Raw genomic sequence first — 16,482 nt, forward strand, 5'->3', positions numbered from 1 at the left:
CGCAACACGGCGACAGTTGTTACTAGGCAAGCAAAAAGACGGTACGTCGACTAAAATTGAATCCGTCTCTCCCATCTAAAGTCTGCACATCCATGGATAGAATAGCATGCAATGTGAAATTGACCCTGATGTTAGAAACGATTATTTCACTGATAATGTAAGCCCCGTCAGTATTAGTGTTGACACAGAGTCGCCCTCACAACTTTTAATCCAAAACCCCTTTGAGTTCATCTGCGTTAGCGAAAATGAGGTGTACAAAGCTGTTATGGCAAACAAGTCTTACGCAGTTGGAAATGATTGTATATACCTGAAATTTGTTAAAATTTTACTTCCGTATATAGTAGGTGCTCTCACTCACATTATTAACCATATCTTCACAAGTGGCTGTTTTCCGAATGCTTGGAAAAAGGCAATTATTCTTCCGACTCCAAAAAAACCTCTTGCGTCCAACACGAGTGACTATAGACCAATTAGTATCCTACCATCATTTTCAAAAGTGTGTGAAAATTTGATGGCTGACCAAATTGCGGTGCATATTCAAAGGAATAATTTGCTTTCTCCATTGCAGTCTGGGTTTAGGCCTGGGCACATTTGTGCTACTACTATGCTTAAAATTGTAGATGACATAAGAACGCCTTTTGATAAAGGAGATATAACTATACTTTGCCTCTTAGATTTCTCTAAGGCATTTGACTCAGTCACCATTCTCTGTATGCTGGAAGCTAAGGCATTTTTTCGGGTTCTCTGATAGCTCCTCGAAACTGTTGTTAAGTTATCTAACGGGAAGAGTTCAACGTGTTATATGTGATAATGCCTCATCTCAGTTCAGAGCTATCAAAGCAGGTGTCCCGCAAGGCTCAATCGTTGGCCCGCTCTTGTTTAGTATGTTTATTAACGACGTATTTTCGGTGTGTACATATGTTAGTACGCACGCATATGCTGATGACATTAAGTTATATCTTTCAAATCGTACCGGTCTTGTAGAAGATTTATGTTATAAAGTAAATAACGATCTGTCTGCTATATTGTGCTGGGCGCAAAAAAATGTTTTGTGTTTAAATGCAAGTAAATCATATGTTGTACCCATATGTAGAACCGAAATAGACCCTGGTGATATACCGCCTTTAGTAATTGGCACATCCGCTCTTGAGATCACTCACAAAATAAAGAACCTTGGGTTTATAATAAATAATAAACTTATCTGTGGTGATCATGTTAACAAATTGGTAAGCAATGTTTACTTTATTCTGCGCAGGTTGAGAATGTCTGCAGCGTTTACGCCACTAGAGATACGTAAAAAACTCGTGATACAATTGATTGTGGCCCATTTTACGTACGCGGAATTAGTATATAGTAAACTTGACTCGCTATCAGCAAATAAGGTAATTGTAGCCTTCAACAATGTTACACGGTATGTTTATGGCATAAGTCGTTATGCTCATATATCACCATGGTACGAAAAAATGTTGGGTTGTAGTATTATGCAATATTTGGCTGCTAGGAACTGTATTTTCATGTTTAAGTTGCTGGAATGGAAAGCCCCTAAATATCTGTATGACAAGATTCAATTAACCAGATCTCAGAGACTAAACAGTTAAATAATCCCGAAATATAGTACACTAACATCTAGCCCGCTGTTTTTCATTGGTGCAATTAAAATGTGGAACAGGATTCCTGAAAATTTAAAATCACAACTAAATATATGCAACTTCAGAAAGCGAATATACAAATATTTTAGTGACCTCGATATGACGCTGGCCTCTTAACTACAAATAAGCTGCTAATATCTTAATCTCTACTTTCTGTCTTTCTCTATTTTCTAAATTTCACTTACTATCTATATCACTTACTGCCTTAAATTGTTAAGTGCCATTACATTAGTATTAAGCTTGAATCATATATTTTATTTTATCTTTTAAGTAATGTTTTTTAAATATAAATACTAAATAAGAGAATGTGTCCCATTGCTGATGTACATATAAAAGACTGAATAGTCTTAGTTGTACAATGAAATTAATTAAATAAATCTTATGTTATGTTAAATGTTATGTTATGTTAAACAAAAATAATGTTTTTCTAAATGTTCGATGTTGCTTTGCCCGAGGATAGAACCCAGATTTTTCGGTGTGGTAGGCGGAGCATGCTACCACCATCCTTATTCACTTAATATTTTTTACTATCAAACGTTCGTGGATCTTCAGTGCTCCCTTCCCAATATTAGCGGTTTTTTCCCAATGTTTTGACACTTCTCTCTTATAGGGATTTCAAATGATGTTATTGATAAGTGATTAATTGCGCTAGCTAGTGGTTCTCAACCCTTTACCGAAATTTAGTTGTGACACTGATTCATTTCTATGCCTTTAGGCCCCTATATTTCTTCGTGTTTTTTTATCCTCGACACATATTTTTTCATTTCTTCCAGCATATAATAAAACATCATTATTGAGCAGTTCTTTAATCGGCTTATGCAAGTTTAGTGACTTTTAAATCGGAATGATTATTTTTATTGAGGTCACTGTTCACTTTTAATTCATGTTCTTCTTCTTCAATTCGCGGTACAGCGTAAACCCTACGGGTGAAGAACCTTGTGACAAAAAAAAAAAACAGAATAGATCCCTTTCTCTAACAGTGCTTTAGCCGCAATAATCCCACACATAAATTTTTGGAAAAAATTAATTTAAGTTGTGCACTTTCTTTTTGGAATAGTCCTTAAAAACATTTGCGCCTTTGATATCTGTTCCCTAAACAAATCAAAAGATCCAAAGGGAGGCTAAATGAACAGTAAAAAGTTCGAAGGGTTCAAAAAATTTTACTAATAGTTATTCCTTATATTTGCATATATATGTGCAATATGCAATTTGAATATCTAAAACTTTTATGACATTTTTCTCAGCTGAACGTTAAATTTTATGTTAAAATTTCGTTCACATAAAATGTTTTATTTTGTTCACAAAAAATGTTTTTATCGCACAGATAAGCCTTAACATTCACTTGAGAAAACGGTCTTTAGTTATGTCATATAAAGAGAAGTTAACTAGAAAATACGACCGCAACTTGAATACTGAAATAACTGGACCGTTCTGTGAAAAATGTTAATATATAAAATCTGAAATTTCAAAGTAGCCAAAAATTCGTTTTGTCTTTATTTTAACGTGAACTCAGATCCCAAAACATAATCGTCAAACCATGGCGGAATTGTGAAAGGTGGCGGCAGTGAGACATACATACAAACAAACACACACACTACATGTATTTTGTTTTTGCAATTCTATGGTTTAATATCAAAGACCCACCGTGCCAAACTATGAAATGTGAATTCAGATACAGAAATTACCAATCTTACAATAGCCTGGTATTTGCTTACACATTTGGAATTGAAACACCTATCTAAATTTGGATGATATGGTCCTGTCCATTCTATTTTTTTCTATCCTATTTTGAAAGGGAAAACTTGTTGCCCTGTTAAATCAAAATTTATTTTGTAATATGCTACGGAGATGTCACACTTTTAAGAAAGATTGCCGACGTGGTAGTGACCACAAATTTGTTAACATACAGTCGGAAAATATAGTAAAATCACTGTCAAGGATCAACTTGTTTAGAAAAAAATTTCGAGAGACATTTCTGCTACATGAACTGAGGCTTTAACCTGGAACCACCGAAATCATCAAAAGCAAGTAATAACAAGTAAGGAAGGCTAAGTTCGGGTGTAACCGAACATTACATACTCAGCTGAGAGCTATTGAGATAAAATAAGGGAAAATCACCATGTAGGAAAATGAACCTAGTGTAACCCTGGAATGTGCTTGTATGACATGTGTATCAAATGGAAGGTATCAAAGAGTATTTTAAGAGGGAGTAGGCCACAAATCTATGGGTGGACGCCATTTAGGGATATCGCCATAAAGGTGGACCAGTGTTTAAACTAGAATTTGTTTGTTCGATATGGGTATCAAATGAAGGGATTTAATGAGTATTTAAAAGAGCGTGGACTTAGTTCAATAAGTGGACGCCTTTTCGAGATATCGCCACAAAGGTGGACCAGGGGCGACTTTAGAATTGTTTGTACGATATGGGTATCAAATGAAAGGTGTTAATGAGTAATTTAAAAGGGAGTGGGCCTTATTTCTATAGGTGGACGCCTTTTCGAGATAACGACATAAAGGTGGACCAGGGCGACTCTAGAATTTGTTTGTACGATACGGGTATCAAATGAAAGATGTTAATGAGTATTTTAAAAGGGCGTGGGCCTTAGTTCTATAGGTGGACGCTTTGTCGAGATATCGCCACAAAGGTGGACCAGAGGCGACTTTAGAATTTGTTTGTACGATATGGGTATCAAATGAAAGGTGCTAATGAGTACTTTAAAAGGGCGTGGTCCTTATTTCTATTGGTGGACGCCTTTTCGAGATATCGCCATAAAGGTGGCCAAGGGGCGACTCTCGAATTCGTTTGTACGATATGGGTATCAGATGAAAGGTGTTAATGAGTATTTTAAAAGGGCGTGGGCCTTAGTTCTATAGGTGGACGCTTTGTCGAGATATCGCCACAAAGGTGGACCAGAGGCGACTTTAGAATTTGTTTGTACGATATGGGTATCAAATGAAAGGTGCTAATGAGTACTTTAAAAGGGAGTGGGCCTTAGTTCTATAGGTGGGCGCCTTTTCGAGATATCGCCATAAAGGTGGCCCAGGGGCGACTCTAGAATTTGTTTGTACGATATGGGTATCAAATGAAAGGTGCTAATGAGTATTTTAAAAGGGCGTGGGCCTTAGTTCTATAGGTGGACGCTTTGACGAGATATCGCTATAAAGGTGGACGAAGGGCAACTCTAGAATTTGTTGTACGATATGGGTATCAAATGAAATGTGTTAGTGAGTATTTTAAAAGGGCGTGGGCCTTAGTTCTATAGGTGGACGCCTTGTCGAGATATCGCCATAAAGGTGGACAAGGGGTGACTCTAGAATTTGTTTGTACGATATGGGTATCAAATGAAAGGTATTAATGAGGGTTTCAAAAGGGAGTGGCCCTCAGTTCTATAGGTGGACCCCTTTTCGAGATATCGCCATAAAGGTGGCCAAGGGGCGACTCTCGAATTCGTTTGTACGATATGGGTATCAAATAAAAGGTGTTAGTGAGTATTTAAAAAAAAAGGGCGTAGGCCTTATTTCTATAGGTGGACGCCTTGTCGAGATATCGCCACAAAGGTGTACCAGGGGCGACTTTAGAATTTGTTTGTACGATATGGGTATCAAATAAAAGGTGTTAGTGAGTATTTTAAAAGGGCGTAGGCCTTAGTTCTATAGGTAGACGCCTTGTCGAGATATCGCCACAAAGGTGGACCAGGGGCGACTTTAGAATTTGTTTGTACGATATGGGTATCAAATGAAAGGTGTTAATGAGTACTTTAAAAGGGAGTGGGCCTTAGTTCTATAGGTGGGCGCCTTTTCGAGATATCGCCATAAAGGTGGCCCAGGGGCGACTCTAGAATTTGTTTGTACGATATGGGTATCAAATGAAAGGTATTAATGAGTATTTTAAAAGGGTGTGGGCCTTAGTTCTATAGGTGGACGCTTTGTCGAGATATCACCATAAAGGTGGACGAGGGGCAACTCTAGAATTTGTTGTACGATATGGGTATCAAATGAAATGTGTTAGTGAGTGTTTTAAAAGTGCGTGGGCCTTAGTTCTATAGGTGGACGCCTTGTCGAGATATCGCCATAAAGGTGGACAAGGGGTGACTCTAGAATTTGTTTGTACGATATGGGTATCAAATGAAAGGTATTAATGAGGGTTTCAAAAGGGAGTGGCCCTCAGTTGTATATGTGAAGGCGTTTTCGAGATATCGACCAAAATGTGGACCAGGGTGACCCAGAACGTCATTTGTCGGATACTGCTAATTTATTTATATATGTAATACCGCGAACAGTATTCCTGTCAAGATTCCAAGGGCTTTTGATTTCGCCCTGCAGAACTTTTTCATTTTCTTTTCCCATTTTGCAAAGTTTTTTTCTAAAGTTATATTTTGCGTCAATAAACCAATCCAATTACCATGTTTGATCCCTTTTTTCGTATTTGGTATAGAATTATGGCATTTTTTTCATTTTTCGTAACTTTCGATATCGAAAAAGTAGCTGTGGTCATAGTAGGATATCGGTCATTTTTTACACCAATACAAAGTGAGTTCAGATAAGTACGTGAACTGAGTTTAGTAAAGATATATCGATTTTTGCTCAAGCTATCGTTATTAACTGGGCGTGGCTTCAACCGATTTCGCCCTTTTTCACATAAAACAGTTATCGTCCTAGAATCTAAGCCCCTACCACATTTCACAAGGATTGGTAAATTTTTGTTCGACTTATGGCATTAAAAGTATTCTAGACATATTAAATGAAAAAGGGCGGAGCCACGCCCATTTTGAAATTTTCTTTAGTTTTGTATTTTATTGCACAATATCATTACTGGTGTCGAATGTTGACATAATTTACTTATATACTGTAAATATATTGAAATTTTTGTTAAAATTTGACTTAAAAAAAAATTTTTTTTTTAAAGTGGGCGTGGTCGTTCTCCGATTTTGCTAATTTTTATAAAGCATACATAGACTACCAAATTACAGCTTGCAAAATTTTTAAATTACCTTCTTTTAAAAGTGGGCGGTGCCACGCCCATTGTCCAAAAGTTTACTAGTTTTCTATTCTACGTCATAAGGTCAACCCACCTACCACGTTTCATCGCCTTATCTGTCTTTGTCAATGATTGTTCAATAAGAGGATTTTCGCCATTTCTGCCTCATTTTAACAGCTAGCAACATCAATTTTACCACAAGCTTACGTATTGGGCATAAATGGTCGTCAAGATCGGACATATTTATAATACGTTTCTGAATAAACGCTTAAAAACAAAAATGGCGAAAAAATAAATTTTTTCACCAAAACACTCCTCAAAACCCAAAAAATATTTTTCTTTCCAATTTTTGTTGTTATATCGGCCTACTGATTTGTAAGATCGCGAGTTTGAATCGAGCTCAAGGCCTAACAATAATTATTTTATCATTATTATTGTTATAATATATTTTTTCTTAATTGAAAAAATTTCTTTTTTCTTTTCCAAAAAAACTCTTATCGTCAAAGTTTTAAGCGGATAATTTTGAGTCGGACAGGGTATACATGAAAGTTTTAAAATCAAATGAAAATTTTGTAAGTAGGTCATGAATAAAACCGAAAAGTCAAAGAAAAAAAGTCAAAAAACTCAAATTTTGCAAGCTGGAAAATTATTTTTTTGGGTATGCTTAGGGGAACTTTTTTTCCTGAGCCCAAAACCTATCGAAAAATCGATGGCGCGATATAGGCTAATAAATCGACCCAGCTTAATAAGCACTATCAAAAAGTTTTCATAAATATTTCCGGATATAGCATACACTTAGCGACGTGATAATGACCACAAATTTACTAAAATACCCTCGTATAGATTAGTAAACTCATTGCAAACGATCGGCCTGTTTAGGAAAAAATTTCGAGAAACATTTCTCTTGCTTGAGGTGAGGATTTTTCCATGAATCATCGATATGATCAATAAGCAAGTCAAATAAAAAGACGACATTGCGAAGTTTTTCAATTGAAATATTCAATTAAATGACTTACTTGCTGATTCTGTGCCGGCAGAACTTGCTTCCGTCACTGGGCTTATAGCTGGTATGAATAAAAAGTAAGAGTTAAGAGTTGATTTTAATCAAACAATATTCTATATGTTGGAACGCATACATAAATATATATTATATGATCCTCTAAGAATTTTTACTCACTTGCTTGTGATAAACAGGATATAGCACACAGTGCTACTAAAAATGCAATAATTAATTCCCTTTTCATTATTTAATTGTTTTTGACAAATTATTTGTTTTTAATAAATTCCAACCACGCAAGGTAAGTAAAAAGTTTTAAGTGCAATAGTTGTTGCAGTTGAATGAAAATAATTTCATATGTCTAAGCTTTAAATATTGCTGCTTTGGTATGCTAAAGTAATTAAAAATTGTATTTATTTATAAAAAAAAAATGGACTATTGTGATTTATGAACGGCGAAAGAATTAATTTATTTTTATCGCAAACCTTTTAAAACAAAAAATATGTAGAATTGTGCCTTTTAGCTTAATCTAATGTGCTTCAACTTGCATTTACATATGTGTTTATATATGTATGATGTATATTTTTACGTGACCTTAAGCTGTAGTGTGTTCGCAAAATAATGCCGACCATTATACATATATCCCATATATGCACATTCGGGTGATCCTTATGTATCACCATTCTAACTAGTTAAAGCTTCCTCTCTTTGCGAGCGAAAATCATGATCTATGGTGCAGAAGCATGGACCATGAGAGCATCAGATGAAGCTGCTCTGGGAGCGCTCGATAGATTTACGAACGTCTATGCGTTGGAGACAACGAGTACCGAAGAAGATTTAATGATAAACTGTACAAGCTTTACGGAGATATCAACATAGTCCAGCGAATTAAAATTGAGCGGCTACGCTGGCTATGTCATGTCATGCGAATGAAAGATGACCCTCAGGCTAAGAAAGTGTATTTATGGGGATCCGCCTATATAAGCAGAGAAAGAGGGCGACTCACACTCGGCTGTAAGGACCAAGTGTAAGACGTTTTAAATTCACTTGATGTTACCAATTGGCGCCATTTATGTAGCAGACTGACATAGCCATTGGCGCGCATTGTTGTGGACGGCCACAACCGTTTGAACGGTTAAGCGCAGTTTTAGTGAATAAGTAAGTTGTTCAGGGGTGTCGTAATGTTAAGGGATAAAATTAAGTTTTTACTATGTAGACCTGAAAATTTAAAACTATTTTTTATCCAAAATCAAACTCAATACTTAAGTAGACGCTACCACTTATAAAATTTGGTTCGGCGTGGAAATGGTTAAGGTGTGTTAAGATAAGTAAAAATACTGAAAAATTCGTTCTTATATATAGAGTTCGTAATATTCGATTAATCGAATATTCTAAATTGTTGAGTATTCGATTTTAAGAATTTGATTAGTAAATAAATGTATATCGTCGATTATTCCAATAACTGCCCGTTGTCCATTATTTGAATAATCGTTGGTGAACGAAATATACAAATGTAAGGTGAATAGATTATAGAGTAGAGCAATTGCATAAATAGTGAGAGTAATGCTCTGGCAGTGCTGTAATCTACGTCGTATCTTAGAGCGCAGCAATTGCAAAGCAATAACTACGAACGATATTCTCTTTGTAGCAGAGCGGTAGGAAAGGTTTGGCATTGCCTTTTATAGTAATTCCGCGTTCATTCCAGTCACCTCCCAAAAGGTTTTAAGCGCCAATTTCGTTGTAATTTCGGGATGGGTTTAGGAGCCATTCGGGGTTATATCGGAATGGTTGTAGGGGCTGTCGGAAATATTTGAGGACTCTTTTGTGGGTTTTCCGCTATCGTTTTGGGATCAATCTGCGGTTATTTCAGAGAAAAAGGGAAAAATCTGTAATACCCCTTAAATTATCGAGAAATACTCTGATAGTAATCTGATAGTAATCAAGAAACAATATGTCAAAGAACTCTGAAAGAAAATGCATTCGTAATATGTTATTGGCTATTAAAGCTGCCACTTCCCGGCACGTTTTTTGTCATTCAAGTATGTATTCATATAAACCGTCTCTTTTTTTGCTTTTAATTTGGTGAGAATAAATTTAATCAAATGTGCCCTGCAATATTATATCTCGTATCCCTGGACAAAAACATGAGATACATTTTGTTTAGTTGCGAAGAACTTTCCGAGGAATCGGTGTTCAAAGCTCTCATGCGAGTTGATTATCACTTATCAATTCAAAAAGATCAGGTATAACAATTTGGACAAGTGCGAACGTATTCTTTATTTTTAAAACTAAAGATATTTGCGATGAAAACAAATGGGTTCCCAAAAATTCTAAAAAATTTCAATTTTTTGACACTAGTACCAAAGTATTAATTTTTCCTGAAAGTTTTGTATGCTTACTAATTTATCCCCCCGGAATCGGAAAGTTAGGAAAACTTTATTTTACGACATCATTTTAAAGACACACATTTCAAATGTTTCAAAATCAGCTAACCGATCGAATTAACAAAGATTCAACATCGAAGAAATATTTGATACATGCATGGCGTATACGCACTTTTTTATTTGAACACTTCATACAAAATCGAATTTGATTTTGAAAATCTAGTGAACGCATAATCGTTGGGCTGCGATTATTCGAATAATCTAAATAATTCAACTATTTGAATAGTGCAATTCGATTTATAAAAAATGTGTAATCGAATAATCGATTAATAGAATTATTCGAAAACTGTCAACAGCCCCACTTATAAACAGTGCCTCGTTTACACACAAGAGAAAGAACGTAAGACAAGTAAAGAAGTCTTAGTTCAGGCGAGACCGAACATTATATTCCAAATGTGTGCTCTTTCACATCCATTAAAGATACTTTTAAACTGAAATGATATGAAAGCTGAAATATACTACACTGGCAAATCTATGGGTTACCTCGCTGAATAAGGGTACTCGAAAGTAGTGACCTCGACTAGAAATCCATGGCAGCAAGGGTTACACCATAGATTTTTAAATTTTTTTTATACAAATTTCTCCTGAACGGCTCAAAGACTGATTCTAAATCAGATACCCTTTTATACTCTTAAAACCATACTGGTTTGAAATTTAGATAAAGAAAGTTTACGTGATAATGGGTTCCATTCTTTCGAATCCGTAAAATTCTACACTTGTATTTATATAAAAAAAATAATTATGATCCTTTTAATAAAATAAGTTTTTTATTTGCAGTAGGTTTATACTTTTGGGTTTTATTTCAAGAGGAAGACGTGTTTATAAGTACGTTAGGTTAGGTTAGGTTGTAGCTGTCTTGATAGGGAAAGCTCACTTGGGCAACATGAAGGTCCGTTGTGATACCACATACAATAAAATAACGGTGACGTAGCTATAGCTATTTAGAGAATCGTTGCGTAGCAGCGATGAAGTTCCGGATGATACCGATCTCAACCTTATATAAATCATCGGGAGGTCCAAGTGAGTCGCGACGAAGTACTTTCGCCTAGTTCTTGCGAAAGCTGGACAATCAAGCATAAAGTGATTTCATGATTCTACCTCATCATCCTCCATACAGCCCCAGAAGGATGGGGTTTTCACTATATTGATACATACCGCATGGATTCCCATTGGGCAGTTCCCTGCCAAAAACCCAAAGACAATTGATAGGTGAGCCTTAGTAAACCCAGTTATTTCGGCAGACCTCCTGCCATTCACTTCCGGCCAGAAAGATCTTGATACCCTGCAAGCGGTGGTGTCTGCCCAACGTTTGCTGAGCTGACTCGAGGCCCAACTATGGAGGAGCAATACCACAAGTGGCCAGCGGAATTCCGAAATTCCTATAGCCGTCTTCATCCGGTCCAGTTGTAACGATGCGTGCTAAGAGATCCGCGTAACAAATGCCCGGGATATCACTATGGCCCTAAACCAGATAATCTTAATTGTAAAATAGTTCGCTGCAATCGCAAGCGAGGTCAGACACTTCCATACTACCCTCGATCACACTTTAGTTGAACTCAAGGCCTTGATAGCTGCTTGATAGCTGTTAAATTCCATAACCGTAGTAGCACTGGATATTTCATCCACCGCATCCATAATCGCTGCAACTTGTCTACAACTAATTATTTTTAGATTTATCAAACTTTTTGGTTTTATTTGAAACATTTTAAAATTCCAAGCTTATTTTTCAGTTACTTTAGAATTTAGACCGAATAAATTCCGAAGACGTAGAAGCAAACTCAAATATTTTCAGTCTCGTACCAAAATGTTAAAAAAATTGCTTAAGCCTAACGCACCGAAGATCCTGAATTCACGCCCCAGGCAAAGCAACGGCAAAATATTAGGTTTTTTTCGTGATATATCAAGGTATGGTTGGATGGTTCTTGATAGACTATCCTTCTCCGACCATGCGTATATCAGCTTCAGCATCCCGCTAAAGAGGGTAGAGAAGGGAGGAACCTTTAGAAACCCTAGGTCAACGAACTGGACAAATTCCAGAAACAGGTAGAAACAAAACCCAAAGGGTTGCCAATGTAGAGGAACTGTAGAAGTCTAATGAATTCCAAACAAGGGCGCTTATGACTGCGTATAACAAAGCTTGCCCTATAAGAAAATTAAGAGGAAAAGCAATGAGCTGAGCCTTCTAAGATGACAGGTAAAAGAAATGTTTAAGCTCGCAAAGGCCGCAGAGAGCGAAGCGTGTCGGGACGAGTACAGGGATATACTGAGGATCTACAAGCGTGAAATTTCCAGGGCGAAGAGAATCTCATGGAAAAGTTTCTGTACGGACATAGAGTGCTCCCGGTTTGAAAAAAGTCCTAGCAAGGGGAAACATAATCCAGGGACTAATAAAGAAAATAATATTCGATGTGTGCATAAAGCTGAATCATGTACCGCACTCTTGGAGAACTGCTCGTGTAGCTCCTACCAAAGGCGGGGAAGATCGGTCCCAAAGACTATAGACCCATTAGGTCAATTCCGCTAAAAACCTTTGAGAGGCTGATAGATGTGTACATAAAGTCTAATGTGGATGAAAAGCTGCTCTCCACAATACAACATGCGTACACCAAATGCATGTCGGTAGACAGCGCATTGCATATAAGGAATATGCTCTAGGCGTCTTCTTAGACATTTCCGGGGGTTTCAATAATGTTTTTAAATGGGCGACTGTGGAAGGTCTTAATTATATTAAAGTACCTTAACCAGATGGATCGGCTGCATGTTAAATCGCAGGAAGATTACATCACAATGGGGATTATACGAGGCCACGAAATCAATGGACAGGGGCACGCCGAAGGGAGGGGTGCTATCATCTCTACGGTGGATCCTGGTCATCAACCAACAACTCAGGCAATTCGATGGGGGACCCGTAAAACTTACGGCTTACGCAGATGACGTTGCAATTGTCATAAGTGGAAAGTGCCTTCCAACGTTTAGTTCTTTGATGGATCGGGCGCTTCGGGATATTCATACCTGGGCATCTAATGTCGGCCTGAAAGTCAACGCGGGGAAGACAGATATGGTATTGATTACAAAAAGGGCTACATGGTCGCAAATTGGACCAGGCCTAAGTTAGGAGGGGTGATCCTAAAGAAGAAACCTTGCACAAAATATCTAGGAAGCTGTCATGGAAGCTCAACGTGGAGCAGGGGGTGAAAAAGGCCTCAACAACACTTTATGCATGTAAAAGAATGCTGGGGTGTACGTGGGGCTTATCGCCCTCTCTTTCTCAATGGGTTTTTACAGAGATTGTAAGCCCTATTCTATACTATGGGGTTCTTGTTTGGTGGAAAGCCACACAAAAAACCACCTACCTCAAAAAATTAAAGGGGGTATGCGTGCTGTCAATACCTAGCATTACGGGAGCCCTGAAAACAACCCCGACGGCTGCACTGTATGCCATTCTGCACATTCCACCTATAGACCTGGTAGCAAAGAACATAGCGATAACAACTGCAACCAGGCTTGGTGCCTCGGGGCAGCTTGAGCGCCGACCATACCGCCATAGTAGTATAGCGTCGTCAATCACAAGACGAACAGCCTACCTTATTCCCTATCTGCGCTTCGAGGGCGATCTTAAGGCCACAATAGAGTTGGAGGGTTGGCTCAAGGGTGTTCAAATGGCGGACGAGGCGATACATGTGTACACAGATGGTTCCAAAGTTGTGGAGGGAGTGGGTTCTGCGGTATACTGTGCTAATCCGGAAATAAGCAGATCCTACAGGCTACCGGATTACTGTAGCGTTTTCCAAGCGGAAAAATTAGCCGTAACCAAAGTAGTAGAAACCCTGGAAGAGAATAGCTTAAGCTGCAACCGTGTTAACTTTTGTATTGACAGTCAAGCAGCAATCAAGGCAATAATCTCGCATAGCACAGCATCTAAATGCGTGTTACAGTGTAAGCAGTCTCTGGAGAGAATCGGGACAGGGAGAAGCATACATCTATATTGGGTGCCAGCGCATATGGGAATAGATGGGAATGAAAAAGCGAATGAAATAGCTAAAAGGGGCACATCCCTTGAAGCTTGCTCATTAGACGTCCCAATTAGACTGGGCGAAATTAAGCGAAGGCGAGAGGTGCACATGATCGACCAAGCGGGAAAGGCGTGGGTTCAAGCGCGGGCTGTAAAGTGTCGAAGATTATGTGTAGGTCTTACAGCCTTAGACTAACAAAGTTCCTTCTATCATTAAAAAGAGAGGACTGTAGACTCATGACGGGTATTCTGACTGGACACTTTCTGGCGTCACATGCCTTTAAGTTAGGCTTGGTCAGTAATAGCAGATGTAGGAAGTGCGGGTTGGAGGAGGAAACGATCGAGCACGTTCTGTGCTGATGCCGTGAACTTGCCAGGCTAAGACTCCAGCTATTAGAAGTGATACAGCTGTCAGATCTAGAAGCAGCAAGTGGTTAGTATTTGCCAAGAAGACGGAGTAATTTATATTTGGTCGTTAAAACAAATTTCTGGTAACACTACGGACTCAATCAGTCTATGTGAGGTCCTCATGGACCGGCCAGTTCAACCTAACCTAACCTACTTTATTTTATTTTCTTTTCTTTTATTTTATTTTCTTTCTCTTTGTTTTATTTTATTTTATATTATCTTATTTTATTTTATTTACGTTTAAAGATCCACAACAGATCTCTATATTCATCCCAGCAATCCTCGTTTTCCGCAACTTCTGCCAACTTAAGAATTTCTTTTACCTACCCTCTAAGAATAATCAACTCCTTACTCTGCCATGGTGGCTTTACTTTACCTTTACAGTCCGTTGCCTTAGGGTTTCTAAAGGGTTTCCTCTTCTCTATGCTGAAGCTGATAGTGGATGGCCTGAGAAGGATGTCCTGTCAAGGACTCTCTGTTCATGCCCCGATATATAATGCCCAACATATGTAGGAACGCTACGCCTGCTAGCAACCTGTACACTACTCTGCAGTATATAACAAATAAAATAATTAAAAAAAAATTTTGTATGTTAAACGGTTTTATTGAAAACAATATTTACATGAAGTAATAAAAATACTAAAAGCTAGAAAATAATTAGTTAGGTCCTAGGTACTAGTCATCACAATCCTCATCAATCTAGGGCGTTGATCAGACAATTAAATAAAAGCGTTGGACGCGTCAAATTTCTATTTTTTTTTATTTATTTAGTTATATATAAGACCAACTTAACCTTAATCAGGTTATACTACACCTCGCATTTTTAGAAATTTTACGCGTCCAACGCTATTTATTATGTTGTTTGATCAATGCCCTAAATTAATGAGGAGTGTGATGACTAGTACTTAGGACCTACCTAATTATTTTCTAGCTTTTAGTATTTTTATTACTTCATGTAAGTATTGTTTTCAATAAAACCGTTTAACTAAACATTTTTTTTTTAAATTATTTTATTTACTTCTCATCCTTGCTTACTTTAGAAGTTTTTTAGTTCATCTTAGTCGTACGACCACCTGCCCAACAAGGCGGGCTCAGCGGTCTTATGTTAAAAGTGGGGATAAAAACCGTCCGCTACATCAGCGCCCCTTGCTGTGGTAAGGCCATTATTAGCCTCCGTTCCGAAAATACCCCTGGCTGCAATTCATGCAATAGGGACCGTGCCTAGCACCCTTGATTAGGAAGTTGGAGAGATGTCAATTTTCACCTTGTTTAAGAGAAGAGTATTCATTTTTTGTCAACTCATAATTGTGGAAATAGAAATAAATTTATGAGTTTGGTTGAAGTCAGTAAAGAAAGTAACAACTTAATTTCTCACTTTCAATGAATATAATCAAATATTTTTGTTAAATCGCAATCATCAACATATCTTTGTAGATAATCCCATAAAAATATCGCCATTTCGACTGCTGTGTGGAATTTCACGCTATTTCAGCCACCATTTCGAAAACGCGCTACCTCTGCATAAATTTAAAATGTTTTGACGTGATCTGGAGCATTTATACAAAAAAATCTGTAATGGGGCTTTCAGCCGAGTTAGGGCGATATTCCACTCAGCAGTCATATATGTGCGCAATGAGATTTAAATTCACGAAGTATTTTGATTGTAGCAGTGTAAGTTTTACAATAAAAAAATATAATTTAGGTACATCTCCTCATGGAAAAGAAAAACGAAAGCATTTAACAGAAATATATCAGCACTCTGATGTTTGCGAGTGTGCCCTCTCTGTACTATTTATTTAGAAGTATTATATAATTTTATGACAGCATTTGATTTAAAAAACACTTATGAACAACCTGTAACTTCTTTTATATATAATAGAGCATAACTGTGAACATGTACATGTGTATATAATCTTGACGAAGTACCCATATAAGATCCTGCCACAGCACAAAGAGCTCCTTCCATAACGCCCGGTGCTCCAGAATCGACTTCA

The 16,482-nt window shown here is 37.5% G+C and overlaps 1 protein-coding gene across 3 annotated transcripts in view; it reads right to left on the bottom strand.

Moving 5' to 3' along the window:
- The window catches only part of LOC137243473 (sericin-2-like), a 30,402-nt gene extending 22,453 nt beyond the window's left edge, over positions 1-7,949 (bottom strand). For all 3 annotated transcript variants that reach the window (XM_067771276.1, XM_067771270.1, XM_067771263.1), the window contains exons 1-2: positions 7,805-7,949; positions 7,644-7,691 (exon numbers count right to left, since the gene is read on the bottom strand). In XM_067771276.1, coding sequence (XP_067627377.1) covers positions 7,644-7,691; positions 7,805-7,871 — 115 coding nt within the window. In that variant the 5' untranslated portion in view covers positions 7,872-7,949. The remainder of the gene's footprint in view (positions 1-7,643; positions 7,692-7,804) is intronic.
- Between the last annotated feature and the right edge of the window lie 8,533 nt (positions 7,950-16,482).

The sequence above is a fragment of the Eurosta solidaginis genome, chromosome 1 (assembly GCF_040869045.1).
Source record: "Eurosta solidaginis isolate ZX-2024a chromosome 1, ASM4086904v1, whole genome shotgun sequence".
Classification (NCBI taxonomy): Eukaryota; Metazoa; Arthropoda; class Insecta; order Diptera; family Tephritidae; genus Eurosta; species Eurosta solidaginis.